Raw genomic sequence first — 13929 nt, forward strand, 5'->3', positions numbered from 1 at the left:
CCTTATGAGATGATGGGAATTCTCTGGTACTTTCACAGAACTGCAGTTAAAAAGCATTAAGTTCACCATATGTAAATTATGTGTCAATAAAACTGACTTGGGCACATTATTAGGCATATAAACTAGTATAACACCTAGAGAGAGTTTGGGACTGTCTATCAAAGTTAAAATGTGTAAATCCCTTCATCCAGCAAAAAAAAAAAAAAAAAAAAAAATTACCTGAGAATTTGTTCTACAGCTATTTGCCTATCTGTATGCATACTCCAGGTTATCCATTGCAATACTGCATATCATTACAAATTATGGAAAATCAAATATCCATAGGATAGAATACTACACCAAGGAAGCAATAAAGGTGAATGCTTTTCACAAAAAAATCAAAAATCAATTGTTTAACAGCATATACAGTGTGTACTTATTTGGCTATAAAAAGTAATTAGACTATTTGCTATTTGTTTAGATTGTAGAAGACACATGAACAATATCAATGATTATGATGGGTTGATAACTGAGCAGATGGGGGAGAAATGGATGATCAGTAACAGGACGGAAGTTTGTAGTTTTTATTTCTGTGTATGGTTTAGTATTGCTGTTCAGGGATGTTTGAGAGATGATTTTATATTGACTGAGGCCAATGAAAGAGCCGAAAAGCCAGACACCAAGAATAAATCTGAAACTAAGAACGATGGCCCAAACTGGGGAGGAGCAGGCTGCATTGCCCAATGAGTTCTCTTCCAATCCCACTCCACAGTAGAGGCAAAAGCCCCATTACTAGCAGAGTCACACCCCACCTCCAGGAAGGAAAGAATTTGTTATAAAGACCAAAGTGATGATGATTAAAAAAAAAGATGAACAAAATATAAGAAATTTAGAACACCAATTCGTGAAGATAAACTGTATTTATTAGAGTAAAAATGGAGTACATGTTAGTCCTGGAGCTGAGGAATAGCTTTGGTTTGGCGTAAGATTTGTGAGTTCACTGTTACACAGAGATCAAGTCACAAGTAGCATGCCATTGCTCACTCTTACCTCTGTGGTGCAGAGAATGATCAAGATGGTCCCAGGAGTGATGCTAGCTGTTTTCTCACATGCTGGCTGAAGGGTTTTTTGCTGTGGCTCAATGGCTTTTGTGGCACATCTTCAGTAGGATGTAGGTGAAGCTTAACCACTCTGGTAGCACTATTCTTGTCACCAATGACTGGTTTTGTTGACAGTAGCAAGAAACTTCCTTTCAATCTTGGATTTAGCAGCAGAGTACTTCCTCCTTTACATGGCCCTTCAGGAAAACATGGGTAAGGAGCATCTGCCGATTCCTCTAACCATGGCAGGGTTTCAGCTGCAGTGGGGCTTTCTCTTACTGCACTTCTTAGTCTTAGGGTTACCCTTTTTAACCATACCAAAGGCATTGGCCTTTTTGCCCCCAAGTTGCTTCTCTTTCGTGTCTAGTTTCCAGTCTATAAGCAATGAGGGGAGGTGTCTCGTCTCCAGCAGCTACCATTTTTAATAGTTTTGTCTTTAGCATTTAATTTGTTAAAGCTTGCAGGCCCACTTGGGGTGGCAGTGGCACAGGTATTGGATTAGTGACACCTGTGAAGCTGCAATGTCACAAAAACTCAACAATGGGTACAGGTGGAGGGTCCGTGGCCTAGGTCCAGGATGTAATGTTATAGGCTCCCAGACAGGCATCCTAACTGATGAGCTGGCAAGTGGGTGCTTAAGAAGCAGCCAGGGAACTGGAGATAAGAGCATATGTATGCACATGGCTACAGTGCCTGAGGATCAAGGTGAGGCTTAGTCTTCTGTGGTGGCTGAGCTGGTGTCTGGAGTGTTGGCATATACAAAGACACAATGGGTTTGCTGGGTGCAGCCGTGCACGCCTGTAATCCCAGCAGCTCGGGAGGCTGAGGTCAGAGGATCACCAATTCAAAGTGAGCCTCAGCAAAAGCAAGGCACTAAGCAACTGTGAGATCCCGTTTCTAAATAAAATACAAAATAGGGCTGGGGATGTGGCTCAGTGGTAGAGTGCCCCTGAATTCAATTCCTGGTACCCCCCCAAAAAAGGCTTCAGGGTCACAGGAGTGAGTGTCTTTGCTATAATTTCTTTAGTAGCTTTGGTGTTTGAGGTGTGGGCATGCTGCACAGCCTTGGGGCCAGGATCTGGGGCATGGTCTAGCTCTCAGTGGCAGCTGAACCTGGTGTCTGGAGCATAGTCATGAACAGACTTGACTCTGGAGGACAAGGTACAAACTAGCTTGCTATGGCAATGGTTCCCATGTCTGAAGTGTGTGTGGGTATAGGGCCCACATACAGAATGTGGGTATTTGCACAGAGGCCACAGATGCAAATACGCACATTCTCTATTAGTACACTCAGGGTTGGGAAAGATGGCAGCTGTCATCCTGGAATAGCATAATAGTGACTGCTTCACAAAGTAAGGGGGTTTGGGGGTACTCTCTCTGCTCTGGTGGAAATGGCTATTACTTCTGTGGGCAGGGGGAGATGCTAGTGTCCTTTGTAAAGCAGCCTAGGTGGTTGATACCCACAGCCTCTACTGTTCTTCTTCTTGGCTCTTTCCTCCTTGTCAAGTACATCAATCCCACCAGCAACCCTTTATATATGGATATTCTTTGTTTTGTTCCACTGTGTTACTACAGATTCTTAAGTGGGCCCTTGAATCCTTCCCAGGGCTATTTTGGTTTGTGGGTAGCTATGCTTGGTATTGCCTCCTCTGTCATTTGTGTGAAGTCACTAGCCAACAATTTCTGTATATTTTGTATATATTTTTGGCACACACAATTTCTTAAAAGGGGTTAGTTGAAACCCAAGAGGACCTCCTCCCCACCTGCAGACGTAATCTGTAACTCAAGGCTAATCTGCCAAAAGCAAGACAAACAAGGCCAAAGTGAAGCCAAAGCAAGGTGGGGAGGGAAGAATCATGAACAAAAAATACTAAGAGGTTAGGCTTATTTAAATCTTAGAATCAGAAAACTGGGTTTATTAATAAAGAGTATCTGCTATGGCTTGTTCCCTCTGAAACTTAGGTTGAAATTTAATTGCCAGTGTGACAGCATGGGAGGTAAGACCTTGCAGAGGTGTTTTTAGGTCATGAGGGCTCTGTCGGCATTATGGGACTGTTTTAGTCAGTTTTGTCACTGTGACCAAAAGACCTGACAAGAACAATTAGAGGAATAAAATTTATTTTGGCTCAGTTTTAGAGGTTTGGTCCATGGTTGGCCGACTCCATAGCTGTGAACCTAAGGTAAGGCAGAACATCATGGTGTAAGGGCATGGCAACTAAGAAGCAGAAAGAGCTCCACTCAGCAGGAAACCCCAAAGTCACACCTCCAGTAATTATTTCCTCCAGTCACATCCCACCTGACCAGTTACCACAGTTAATTCACATAGGTGGATTAATTCACTAATTAGGTTACAGTTCTCACAATCCAACCACTTTATCCCCAAACATTCCTGCAATGTTTCTCACATGAGCTTTTGGGGGATGCCTTATATCTAAGCCATAACAGGAACTAGCACTGTTATTTGGGAGTGGGTTTCATTCCTTCTTGGTCTAGGCTCTTCACTATGTGATGGTACAAAAGACCCTTACCAGAAGCTGGCCCCTTAATCTTAAGACTTACTATCTTTCAGAACCATTAGCCAATAAATTCTTAAATACTTTAAGGATAACCCTATGAAATAAGTACAGGGAAGACAGGAGTAACTTACCCATGGTCATATAACTAGTAGGCAGTAGAGTAAGATTTAACTAAGCAATCTGAGTTCAGAGTTTACCTATAGGAGGGAACTTTTTAAATATAAATAAGAAGATAGCACCTTTTTATTTTTGATCACCCTATAATATTCAAGTCACTCTGTAAAATGCCATACATTAATGTATCTGTAGCCAGTTTACCTTGGGAACAGTATGCTCTAAAAAATTCTACCCAGAATAAAAGAGCACATTCACATGAAAATCCTCAAGCAGTGTTTCTCAAACTTTGATGCAGATCACAATCACCTAGTAAATTTAGATTGCTGGGCTCCATCTACAGTTTCTGGTTCAATAGGACTGGATTGCAGTCTAAGAATTTGCATTTTTAAAAAAGAGTTTCAGGTAAGGCTGCTGCTTGTCCAGGCAACCACATTTCAAATACCATCTCTCTGTAGTATCAGCTTAGCACTTGCAATCTCCTTTGGGCTTTTCTATTAATTTCTCTTGAATTTAACAAAATGACCAACAACTAAAAACTTTAAATGGAGAACAAATTTTATTCTAAAAATAGATCTCAGTAACAATGAAATACCAAAAGCTGGTCATTATAAAAGGAAAAAAGGTAACAGGAATTAAAAAAAAAACTTCCAAGAATACAAATTTTATTACTGTAATATACTGCCAACTTTCTATCTGAATTATTCCTTTTATGGATCATCCAAGGAGGTTTTAGAAATCAAAGCATGGGCAAACAGCTTCTGCCTGACTGATATTTAAACATTTAAGTAAATACATTTTAAAGGAATGCAAAGAAAGTCAAACATTTGCTTAACAGAAGATAAATTTGCTTCTTGAAATGTATTCCAAAGTAATATTGTTTTGTATCATTGATTTTTTTCAATTTCTGCAGATTAAAAAAAACCAAAGTTTTACTGAAAGTACTGATATTTGAAGGTAACAAATTATACTGCTTACATACAGAGAAAGAACATAACTACACTTTCCAACCTAAAAAGCAGAGTAAACTCTCAAGGCAAAGTTTAAAGAGTATTTTAAAAGTGGTTTTCTATCTTCAAAGTGCTAAAGAAGTAAGTATTCAAGAAAAACTTCAGACTGGTACTGAAATATCAAAAATGCAGGAGATAAAACAAGTTCAACTGAAAAGGCCCTCATCACTATAAAGTATTTAACTATAATATGTTGCAAAGATATGAATGCAGTGTTGTGCACAACCAATTAAGGCCTATTAATAACATACAACTTACCCATCAGCCCACAGTTCAAACTAATCTAACCATATGTTTCATAAAATTTCCTCCATATTGCATGTGTTATGTAGATCCAATAATATCCATATTTTGGATCATTTTTATCCATATCACATTAGTTGGCCAAAATGCACAGTAAATAGACATGATTCTTGACATTGTCATTCTCTGCAAACCAAAAGTTCTTGACAAAAGTTACTTTTTATTCCAATTAAATATAGGTGCATGTTTATTAGGAAATCTTAGATTTTTAGGCTTTCAGAAATTGATGCGATTTACTTTGGCCCTCTAAGATGGAAATATTATCTTAGTATTTAGTGACTAAATAACTTGTTAAAAGTTCACCCTGAGTTTGAGTGCTGGAATATAAAACTGTAAAACTAAAAACACTCCAAAATATAATGTGTAATTTTTTTTTTTAAAAAAACACTGTGCTTTTTTCTCTACATTAACATAGTGCATCTGAAAGTAACTCTCCTTAAACAGTGGAGTAAGAGGAGTTGTCTAGGGGAACACCCAAAAAAGGAAGCAGGAAATTTCCTGACTAAAATAAGAATTCACTCCAACAATGTACTTAAGTATAAAAATGTCATTTCCCCAAACATGAGTCAAGTCAACAGTGTATGAAAATGCAGCACTTTCATCCTGCAGGTTTAGTAGCCTGTGGAGAGCCCCACAATCCCTGGTTTAATACACACAGCATTAATTTACAGTTTTGACAATATAGGGTTCTAAATATTTTTTTGAAAGTAAAATTAAAAATGGGGCTTTATAAATGTTAAATGTTTTCACATTCCATTAAAAATTTCTAGGTATTGAAAGCAGCTCTACATTTCTTCAAAAATAGTCACTAAATATAAAATCAAGTGAATATGAAAAGCAATTTCCAGTGGTGACAATATTCTCACAGTAGCAAATAATCTAGTTTTCCTATAAAGCTAGTCTTACAACTGAGTTTTTAAAAACATGTTAAACACTGCATTTGCCTAAATTACACAGAGAAAAAAGATTATATCGAACTAACACTGAAAGCTCAAAAAGAAATTATTAATAAAAATACATGCTCTCCAATATATCTCCAATAGTGTTTCAGGTTTTAGTTGAAAGATTCTATTTTTTGGGGAATATGTATTGTTTCTAGATTAACTACTATGAAACAAAATGTTGATGCTTCCTTAAATTATGCTTTAGACCTGGTTTACTCAGTTGCATAATTTCTGCTGTGTGGCATCAGTAATTAGGATATCTCCAGCCCTGAAAAGCACTGAAGTTCTTTGTGTGAGCAACAAAGGCACTCAGGATCTTGAGTGCTGTGACAAGCTCCTTATTTGTACACCCAGATGGCAGCCTGCCCTTTAGTGATGTTGTCTTTCAATTACTGGTCCCATGTGACCAATGCCACAAAAAATGTGATAGGACTCGTCTTACTATGTATTTGCTAAAAGTGAGAATGATCATTGTATAAATTATCTCTAAATTCCACATATTTAAATATCTAACCAAGTCCTTTTAAATCTATGCATATTTATGTAACATACTGTACATTATATGCATGACCCAATTATACTATTTTCAAGAGAATATTGTTTTAAAGTAGTAAAAAAAAAAAAAAAAGAAAAAATGAATAGACTAGGGCTGCATCAATGTTTCTTCTTTTCTTGGTCCTTGTATTTCCTTAAATGATGGCATCGTGTTCATCACTGAAATATAGCAAAAGTTAAAAATTATTTTGTTTTGTATTTGTATCAAAACTACAAATATGAAACCAGCATGGTGCCCATCTGTTATCCCATTGACTTGGGAGGCTGAGACAGGAGGGTCACAAGTTTGAGGCCAGTCTCAGCAATTTGGCAAGGTCCTAAATAACTTGGTGAAACCTTGTTTAAAAAATAAAAAGGTCTGGGGATGTAGCTCAGTGTAGAGCACCTGTGGGTTCAATTCCTAATAACCCCCCGCCCCACCAAAAAAACCCAAACCCTACAAATATGTGCATATTTGTAAAGAAAGTAGCACTACAACAATTTTAAGCTTCACAATCAAAACTGTCACCGCTTAGTATAAAGTTCTTAGTATCCAGTATACCATAGTAGTTAAGGTTTCAAACCAACTGCTCTCAAATCTCTATCCTTAAAGGCTGTATTACTTTTTTGCCAACTAACTATCATAACCATCTTTAAGTTAAAAAGAGAGTAACAACTTATAAGATGTTATGATACAGGTTTTATATCCATATCTCAATCATCACAGTAACCCTATACAAAAGGCTTTTGTTTATGTACCAGGGATTGAACCCAGGGGCACTTTACCTCTGAGCCATATCCCCAGCCCATTTTTTATTTTGACAGAGTCTTGACAAGTTGCTGAGGTTGGCTTTGAACTTGTGATGCTCCTATCTCGGCCTCCTGAGCTACTGAGATTACAGATAGCATCACCATGCCTGGCCTGTGAAAGGCATTTTATTCATTATCTCATTTTACAGAGAATGAGGTACAAAGCATTCATGTGAATGCTCTTCAGATCCTGAGCTTGTGACACTATGATGCCTTGTTTATATCACCTACAGAAAATCACCTGTCTAGTCAACAGAAAAGTCTGGGGTTAGGGAAGATGTGGAAATGAAGAGTTGCTATTCAATGGATATAAAGTTTGTTATGCAAGATAACTAAGTTGTAAAGATCCACTGTGTAATACTGTAAACAATTCAATACTGTACACTTAAGAATATGTTGAGGGTTGATCTCATATTAAATATTCTTACCTCTACTTAAAACAAAACAAAAAAATAGCACACATAACTAAGTTTGTCTTCTTCAAGTCCTGTCTTTTAACCATTTCATTCTATAGTATCTCCATGCAATTCCCTGCTCCCTCTAGTACTGGGGATCGAACCTAGGGATACTCTACCAATGAGCAATACCACCTGCCCTTTTTATTTGAGACAGGCTCTCACTAAGTTGTCCAAGTTGGCCTTAAACCTGTGATCCTCCTGCCTCAGCCTTCCTAGTTGCTTGGATCACAGGTGTCCATCACCATACTGGCTTCTCCATGCAACTCTTAAGAAGCAAAAGGAACTAAAATTCAAAAAAAAATTTTTTTAGTTGTCAATGGATCTTTATTTATTTATATGTGGTGCTGAGAATCGAACCCAGTGCCTTATGCATGCTAGGCAAGCGCTCTACCACTGAGTCACAACTCCAGCCCAGGAACTAAATTTTCAATCAGTGTTATCCAATAAAGGACAGTTAGAAATGTTCATTAATGCTAGATACATGAGTTCTCAGTTTCTTTAATGAGATGAAAATTAAAGTCCTTACTTATGGAATGCCATTTTTTTTTTGTAACTTCAAAGGAACTACTGGCTTTAAAATGGATGTTTTTTAAAAATGTAGCACTACAATGCAACCAATTTAAATTATAACATAGTACTTTCTCATCCAATGGACTTTAAATTGTACCCTAATTTCAGAGAAGTTAATATATGGAAATAAAACAAAGGTTGCAGTTACACTTGACTAAACATGTTATTTTCATCATCTACTGATTTCTGTATGAAAATAAGAATCTTAAGTGAAACCTCTCAGGTCTATGCTTTTGCCTGCACAGTTTCCTTATAATACAGGGATTTGGGACTCTGGCTTCTTCACCTAGAGCATACAGTATTATCTGGTCATATATAAGTGAGAAAAAATATTCCACAAAGGCTAAAATCATGTACTTTGTACTTAAAATAAAAAGCACAGTTTTGCTACTCAATCAAATAAATGTAAAACTGGTTAATTAACTATAATAATGGTTATTTGGCCAAAGTTACCAAGACACAGACAACTTTTTAGAAATAGCGATTTTAAAAACTCATTTCAAATTTTAACACTAGTTTCCTTTATGCATTCTTGTATGTGTTGACCTAACTTTAAAAAGAATGTTCCTGAATGCCTTTAACCTCAAAAAAATACCACCTTGATTCTTTTTAAGTGAGTTTGATATGATGACTATGTAATTTTATTTAAATATTTTAAAACATTTAATATTTTAAGTAATTTGCTAGATCCCATTTTCATTTGCAATATGATATTCACTTAGAAGCTTATGTCAATGAACTGAAATTTTCAGAAACTTTTCATGTATTCATTTAGTATTTGCAATAGTAGATACTTTTTTTTTGGTACTGGGGACTGAACCAGGGGTGCTCTGCCACTGAGCTCCATCCCTAGCTCTTTTTATTATGAGATAGGGCCTCCCTAAGTTGCCCAGGCTGGTCTCAAACTTGTAATCCTCCTGTCTCATTCTCCCAAGTAGCTGGGATTGCAGGGGTGAGCCACTGTATCGGGCAAAGTAATTCTTCTTTAATGTACCAAGAAGACTGATTTGCTTTTATATGAAACCATATCTATTATCAAAAATGAAGGATCACATGAAAATAGAAGGGAGCCTAGTAGAGGAAGGAGGCAGGGAGAGGAAGGAGGGGAGTAAAAGGCAAGGTACTGGGAAACAAAACTGACCAAATTCTGTTGTTCTCTTTTGTGCATGTATGAATATGTAACAATGAACCTCATGATTGTGTGTTATTATAATGTACCAATAAAGACAATAAGGGGAAAAAAAGGGAAGATCATTTCAATGACCTATTCCAACATTTCCCATAATGTATTCCACACAATACTAGTTCTAAGAGACATGTATGTCAGCTCCACTTGAACAAAAGATTTGTTCATTCAATAAATATTTCAGAGAAAAGTTGGAGGAGTATTTCATATTGTATTTCACTTTTGAAGTTACTAATGCACATGAGCACAGTAAAAGTTTAGGGGAGTTTTAAGTAAAGTATTTTACTCAGTCCAGCATTTCCCCAAATTTTTTGATGTGCATGCTCTATGGGGGTGGGAATGCACATGTGAATGACAATTATTAACCTATAGAGAAAAAATTTTGGAAATGATCATCTATGATATTTATGTACATTATCAAAAGAATGAACTGGTTTCTTGTACCCATGCAATGGATGGATGTGTCTGTCCCAAATTCATATATTAAAACTCTAATCCCAATGTGTTATTTGTTGATGGGAAATTTGGGAGGAGATTAGGTCATGATGGTGGAGCCCTCATGAAAGAGATTAGTGCCCTTATAAGAACACGTCAGATAGCACATGAGAGGATAAATAAGAAGTTAGCAGTCTGCAACTTAGAAGAGGGCCTCACCAGAACCCAACCTTGAGCTTCCAACCTCCAGAAATATAATAAATGTTGTTTAAGGCACCCAGTTTATGGTACTTTGTTACAGCAGCACAAACTAATTAAGACACTACATAAGACTCAAAAGACTTGGGGGTGCAATAGATCAGTGGTAGACTACTTGCACCACACAGGGAAAAATATGACCACTGCAGCAACAAAAGCTGGAAGATAATACATCTAGAATCCTTAAGACCTACAGAAATATATAAGGTAAACATGGTTTGTCGATTGGAACTTGTTAAAAACTCATCTAGAAAGATAGAAGCGTATACCTTACGAAGTAGTGTATTTTTTATAATAACCATTTAAATTATGAAGAAAAATGAGGCTGTTAGAGGACTTTCTTTAGTTTCTGTGTTATTGCCAGTAAAAAATGTTTACCAAGAATGCTTTTTCAATCAAAAGATGTAACACATACTAGGTCCACAAGCTGATGATACCTGATATGGGATTTTTTTGTGATTAGTGGTATCAGTAAGTAAAAAGTGTTGGCTAAATTTTGGTTAAACAAAAATACATTTGGACACTAATAAAATACAATTATTTTCATAGGTGCATCTGCTTTCATTTACAAGTATAATTGCAGGCTTTATGTAAACAATTTACTTTGGGCAGAGAGGGGTAACAGAAATATAAATCTATCTTTGAGGTGAACATTGGCCTGACTAGCAATTTGTCATGATAATTAGAGATATGTAGAAATGGTCAATCAAAACTTACATGGTTCTATATCGGATGCCTCTTCTTGAATAATAGATTTTGCAACCAATGTAAAGAATAGATAGAACTCCCAGTGTTAATACAATACCACCAACAAAGCTGCCAGTGTCAAATTTTGATATTTTTCCATTTAAATGACTAGGTGCTGTGATAAGAAGAAAAAACAGAACAAGCATTAGTGCATTTTTTAGAACATCATAATTAACAATTAACTAAAACTTTTTAAATTTCTAATACTTAAGTGGGACCAAGGGAAAATTTGGGTACAGGAAGTTCTACGTTTTTGCAGAATCAAATGATGGGATATTTAACAACTTATTTGCAGCACAGAAAACAACAGGTCTATTTTAATACATACTTGTTAATGATGTCACTAAACCATTATGAGTTGTGGTCATCGTGGATGTTGACATCTGGGATACGTTTTGTGAAATACTTGTTGCTTTGGGTGTAGACTTTGAAGTGCTAGAAGTTGTATTTGTTGAGGACCCTGGTGTTGCCATTTTAGAAGTCGTTACGGTTTTGAAGGTGACATCTGTCACATTGTTTGAGACCAAGGAAAATGAAGTTGGTGATGGTTTCACAGTGGTGCTGCTGTTAGATTCAGATGTAGAGTTGTGATGCACGTTTTGCATACTCTCTGCAAGAAGGTCAAGAAACATTACAACTGGTGCTATAATTTAGGGAAAAAAAATCCCACTATACTGTCACTTTCATGGGTTAACACAGCAAGAGATCTAACAAACACAGCAGCATGAAAGATCATTTTTAGCCCACTGATTTTATACTACACTATTATAAAATATTTCAAACTAAGATACTCAAAAGAAACCAGGCCCAGATTTATATAAAGTTAGGAATTTTTGTGAAGATTTAACAAGGTAAAACTCTGAAAACTGAGTTCCTTCAGTGCAAGGAGAATAATGACCTCTGTGTATGAACATCTTATCATTCTTCATACTACATTATAGGTTTTCAACATACTTGCTGACTGGCTGACTACACTCATCAGTATATAAAAGGTTCTTAATGTCCCAAGTTTCTCTAGCACATCTGTCCAGGAACTTTTGAGGGCAATCAGTTGTTGCACGTGTTTTACCACAGAAGGACTGAGCGTGACTTACTTTTTGTAAGCATTAAAAACAACTTTAGTTAACACCTTACTGTTCATACCTGAAACTTGAGCTTTTATTTTCTGTATAAAATATCATTATGTATACAAAAAGGAATAGGTACTGATTATGTCAACAATCCTTAAATAAAATTCCTAACAATAAAAATTTATTTTATTTCTCACTTGGTAAAGTTTTCTTTTTGGGGGGAGGGAATATAAAATATGCCTTATAACCAAAAGCAACCCTTTCTGTGTTAACAAAATACATAAAGTATCTTCTCTGAATGTCCATAATTTAACTATTTACAATCATAGCTACTTTGGTTATTATAATTTAGTAGATGCTATCTAAGAAGTGAAAACTTAATACAGGGCTGGGGTTGTGGCTCAGTGGTACAGTGCTTGCCTAGCATGTATGAAGCAGTGGGTTCGACTGTCAGCACCACCTATAAATATATGTATATGTATACATATACATATATATATATTATATATATATATATATATATAAAAGGTCCATCAACAACTAAAAAATTTAAAAACCCATCTTTGTTCCTTTAATATGATGCAATTTACTTCTGTATCTGTTTCCTATTTATCAAAAGTTTGTTTTCAGGTTTATTAGTTTCCTATGTTGCCTATATACATCCATTTTACTCTCTGTAGATGTTCAAAGACGGGTTTGCTGAGGGTGAGGACGAACGATGCCTACCCTACTTAGCCTTACCCAGCGTGCTTACTCAGGCACTGGAGATCAAGTTCCAAAGGCACGGATCTAATTTTATTTAGTATTGCACAGGACATATATAGGCACATTATCCAATCAGGTTAACATGCTTGTTAAAGTATAACAGAGTCAGCCTATAGGTGAACTATATGTTGAGGGTCCAGTAGTGTAAACAAACCAAGCATGCCTAAGCAATTCCGCCCAGCAACAGGTCTGAGACAAAGGACTGGGGGAATGGCAAGCTCCAGCACACAGCATGAGGCAAGGCAGCACTGGAGAGCTCACATCACAGCTTTCTGTGATGCATGTCAGAACGAGGCCTCCCCTCAGCTCAAACTCAGCCTCAGCAACTGCAAAGACCTTCATTCCATGGCGAGTCTTTACCATTACCTCAGTTTTTCTGTTCAGACTGTTTGGCTTACTTAGACCATGGTGTCAGTGACTGCTGTCAGATAAGCTTGAGGAATGTTCCCTACAGCTCTCTATGTCCAAATAGAAAAACTGGAAAAAAAATGAACCACCCCGCCTGCCTTCTTTCCTTTGATCAGTACCAATGCCCAGGTTTCCTGCACCATTGCAGCTGTCATGGACTAAAAGTCATTCATACATTCAGTTATTATCATCCTGTCTTCCACAGCTATTTTAGAGTTATTCTTGAAAGATTTCAGTATTCATTTTCAACCTACTAGCACAGGCTGGTTTCAATAATGTGGCTTATCTGCGTATCAGGCTGTACCACTCATAATCCTACTACAGTCTCTCAACTTTGGGTCTCTTCCTTTGAACAGTATCTACTTTTTTAAAAAAAGACCAAGGGATGAATACCTTTTTACCACCTAAGCAAATGAGTTATTAAGTATCTAACCATACTTGAACTATTTTTATTATTCAATTCTGAATTCTCTAAAAAGATACAGTACACTTTAATATTAAAGTAATCACATTTTAAACTGCTGAATGAGTTCTACTGGGTTGAAATTAAATACAGCAAAGAGCCAGAATTTATAGCCTATTATTAAACTCAATGATCTTTTGCAAAGTAAAACAAAAAACACAATGCTGCTTTTGGATTCAACACATACAGACTACCCTCCCCTTCTGCATAAGACATTTCTAAAAGAGGCTTGTACAAAGTCACATGCACAAAAATGGGA

The 13929-nt window shown here is 36.6% G+C and overlaps 1 protein-coding gene across 1 annotated transcript in view; it reads right to left on the minus strand.

Annotated features, from left to right (window-relative positions):
- Positions 1-4246: 4246 nt before the first annotated feature.
- Positions 4247-13929, minus strand: part of Tmem123 (transmembrane protein 123) — a 53288-nt gene continuing 43605 nt past the window's right edge. The window contains exons 3-5 of the mRNA XM_047518016.1: positions 11293-11574; positions 10935-11079; positions 4247-6680 (exon numbers count right to left, since the gene is read on the minus strand). Coding sequence (XP_047373972.1) covers positions 6656-6680; positions 10935-11079; positions 11293-11574 — 452 coding nt within the window. The 3' untranslated portion in view covers positions 4247-6655. The remainder of the gene's footprint in view (positions 6681-10934; positions 11080-11292; positions 11575-13929) is intronic.

This window comes from Sciurus carolinensis, chromosome 11 (assembly GCF_902686445.1).
Source record: "Sciurus carolinensis chromosome 11, mSciCar1.2, whole genome shotgun sequence".
In the NCBI taxonomy this organism is placed as follows: Eukaryota; Metazoa; Chordata; class Mammalia; order Rodentia; family Sciuridae; genus Sciurus; species Sciurus carolinensis.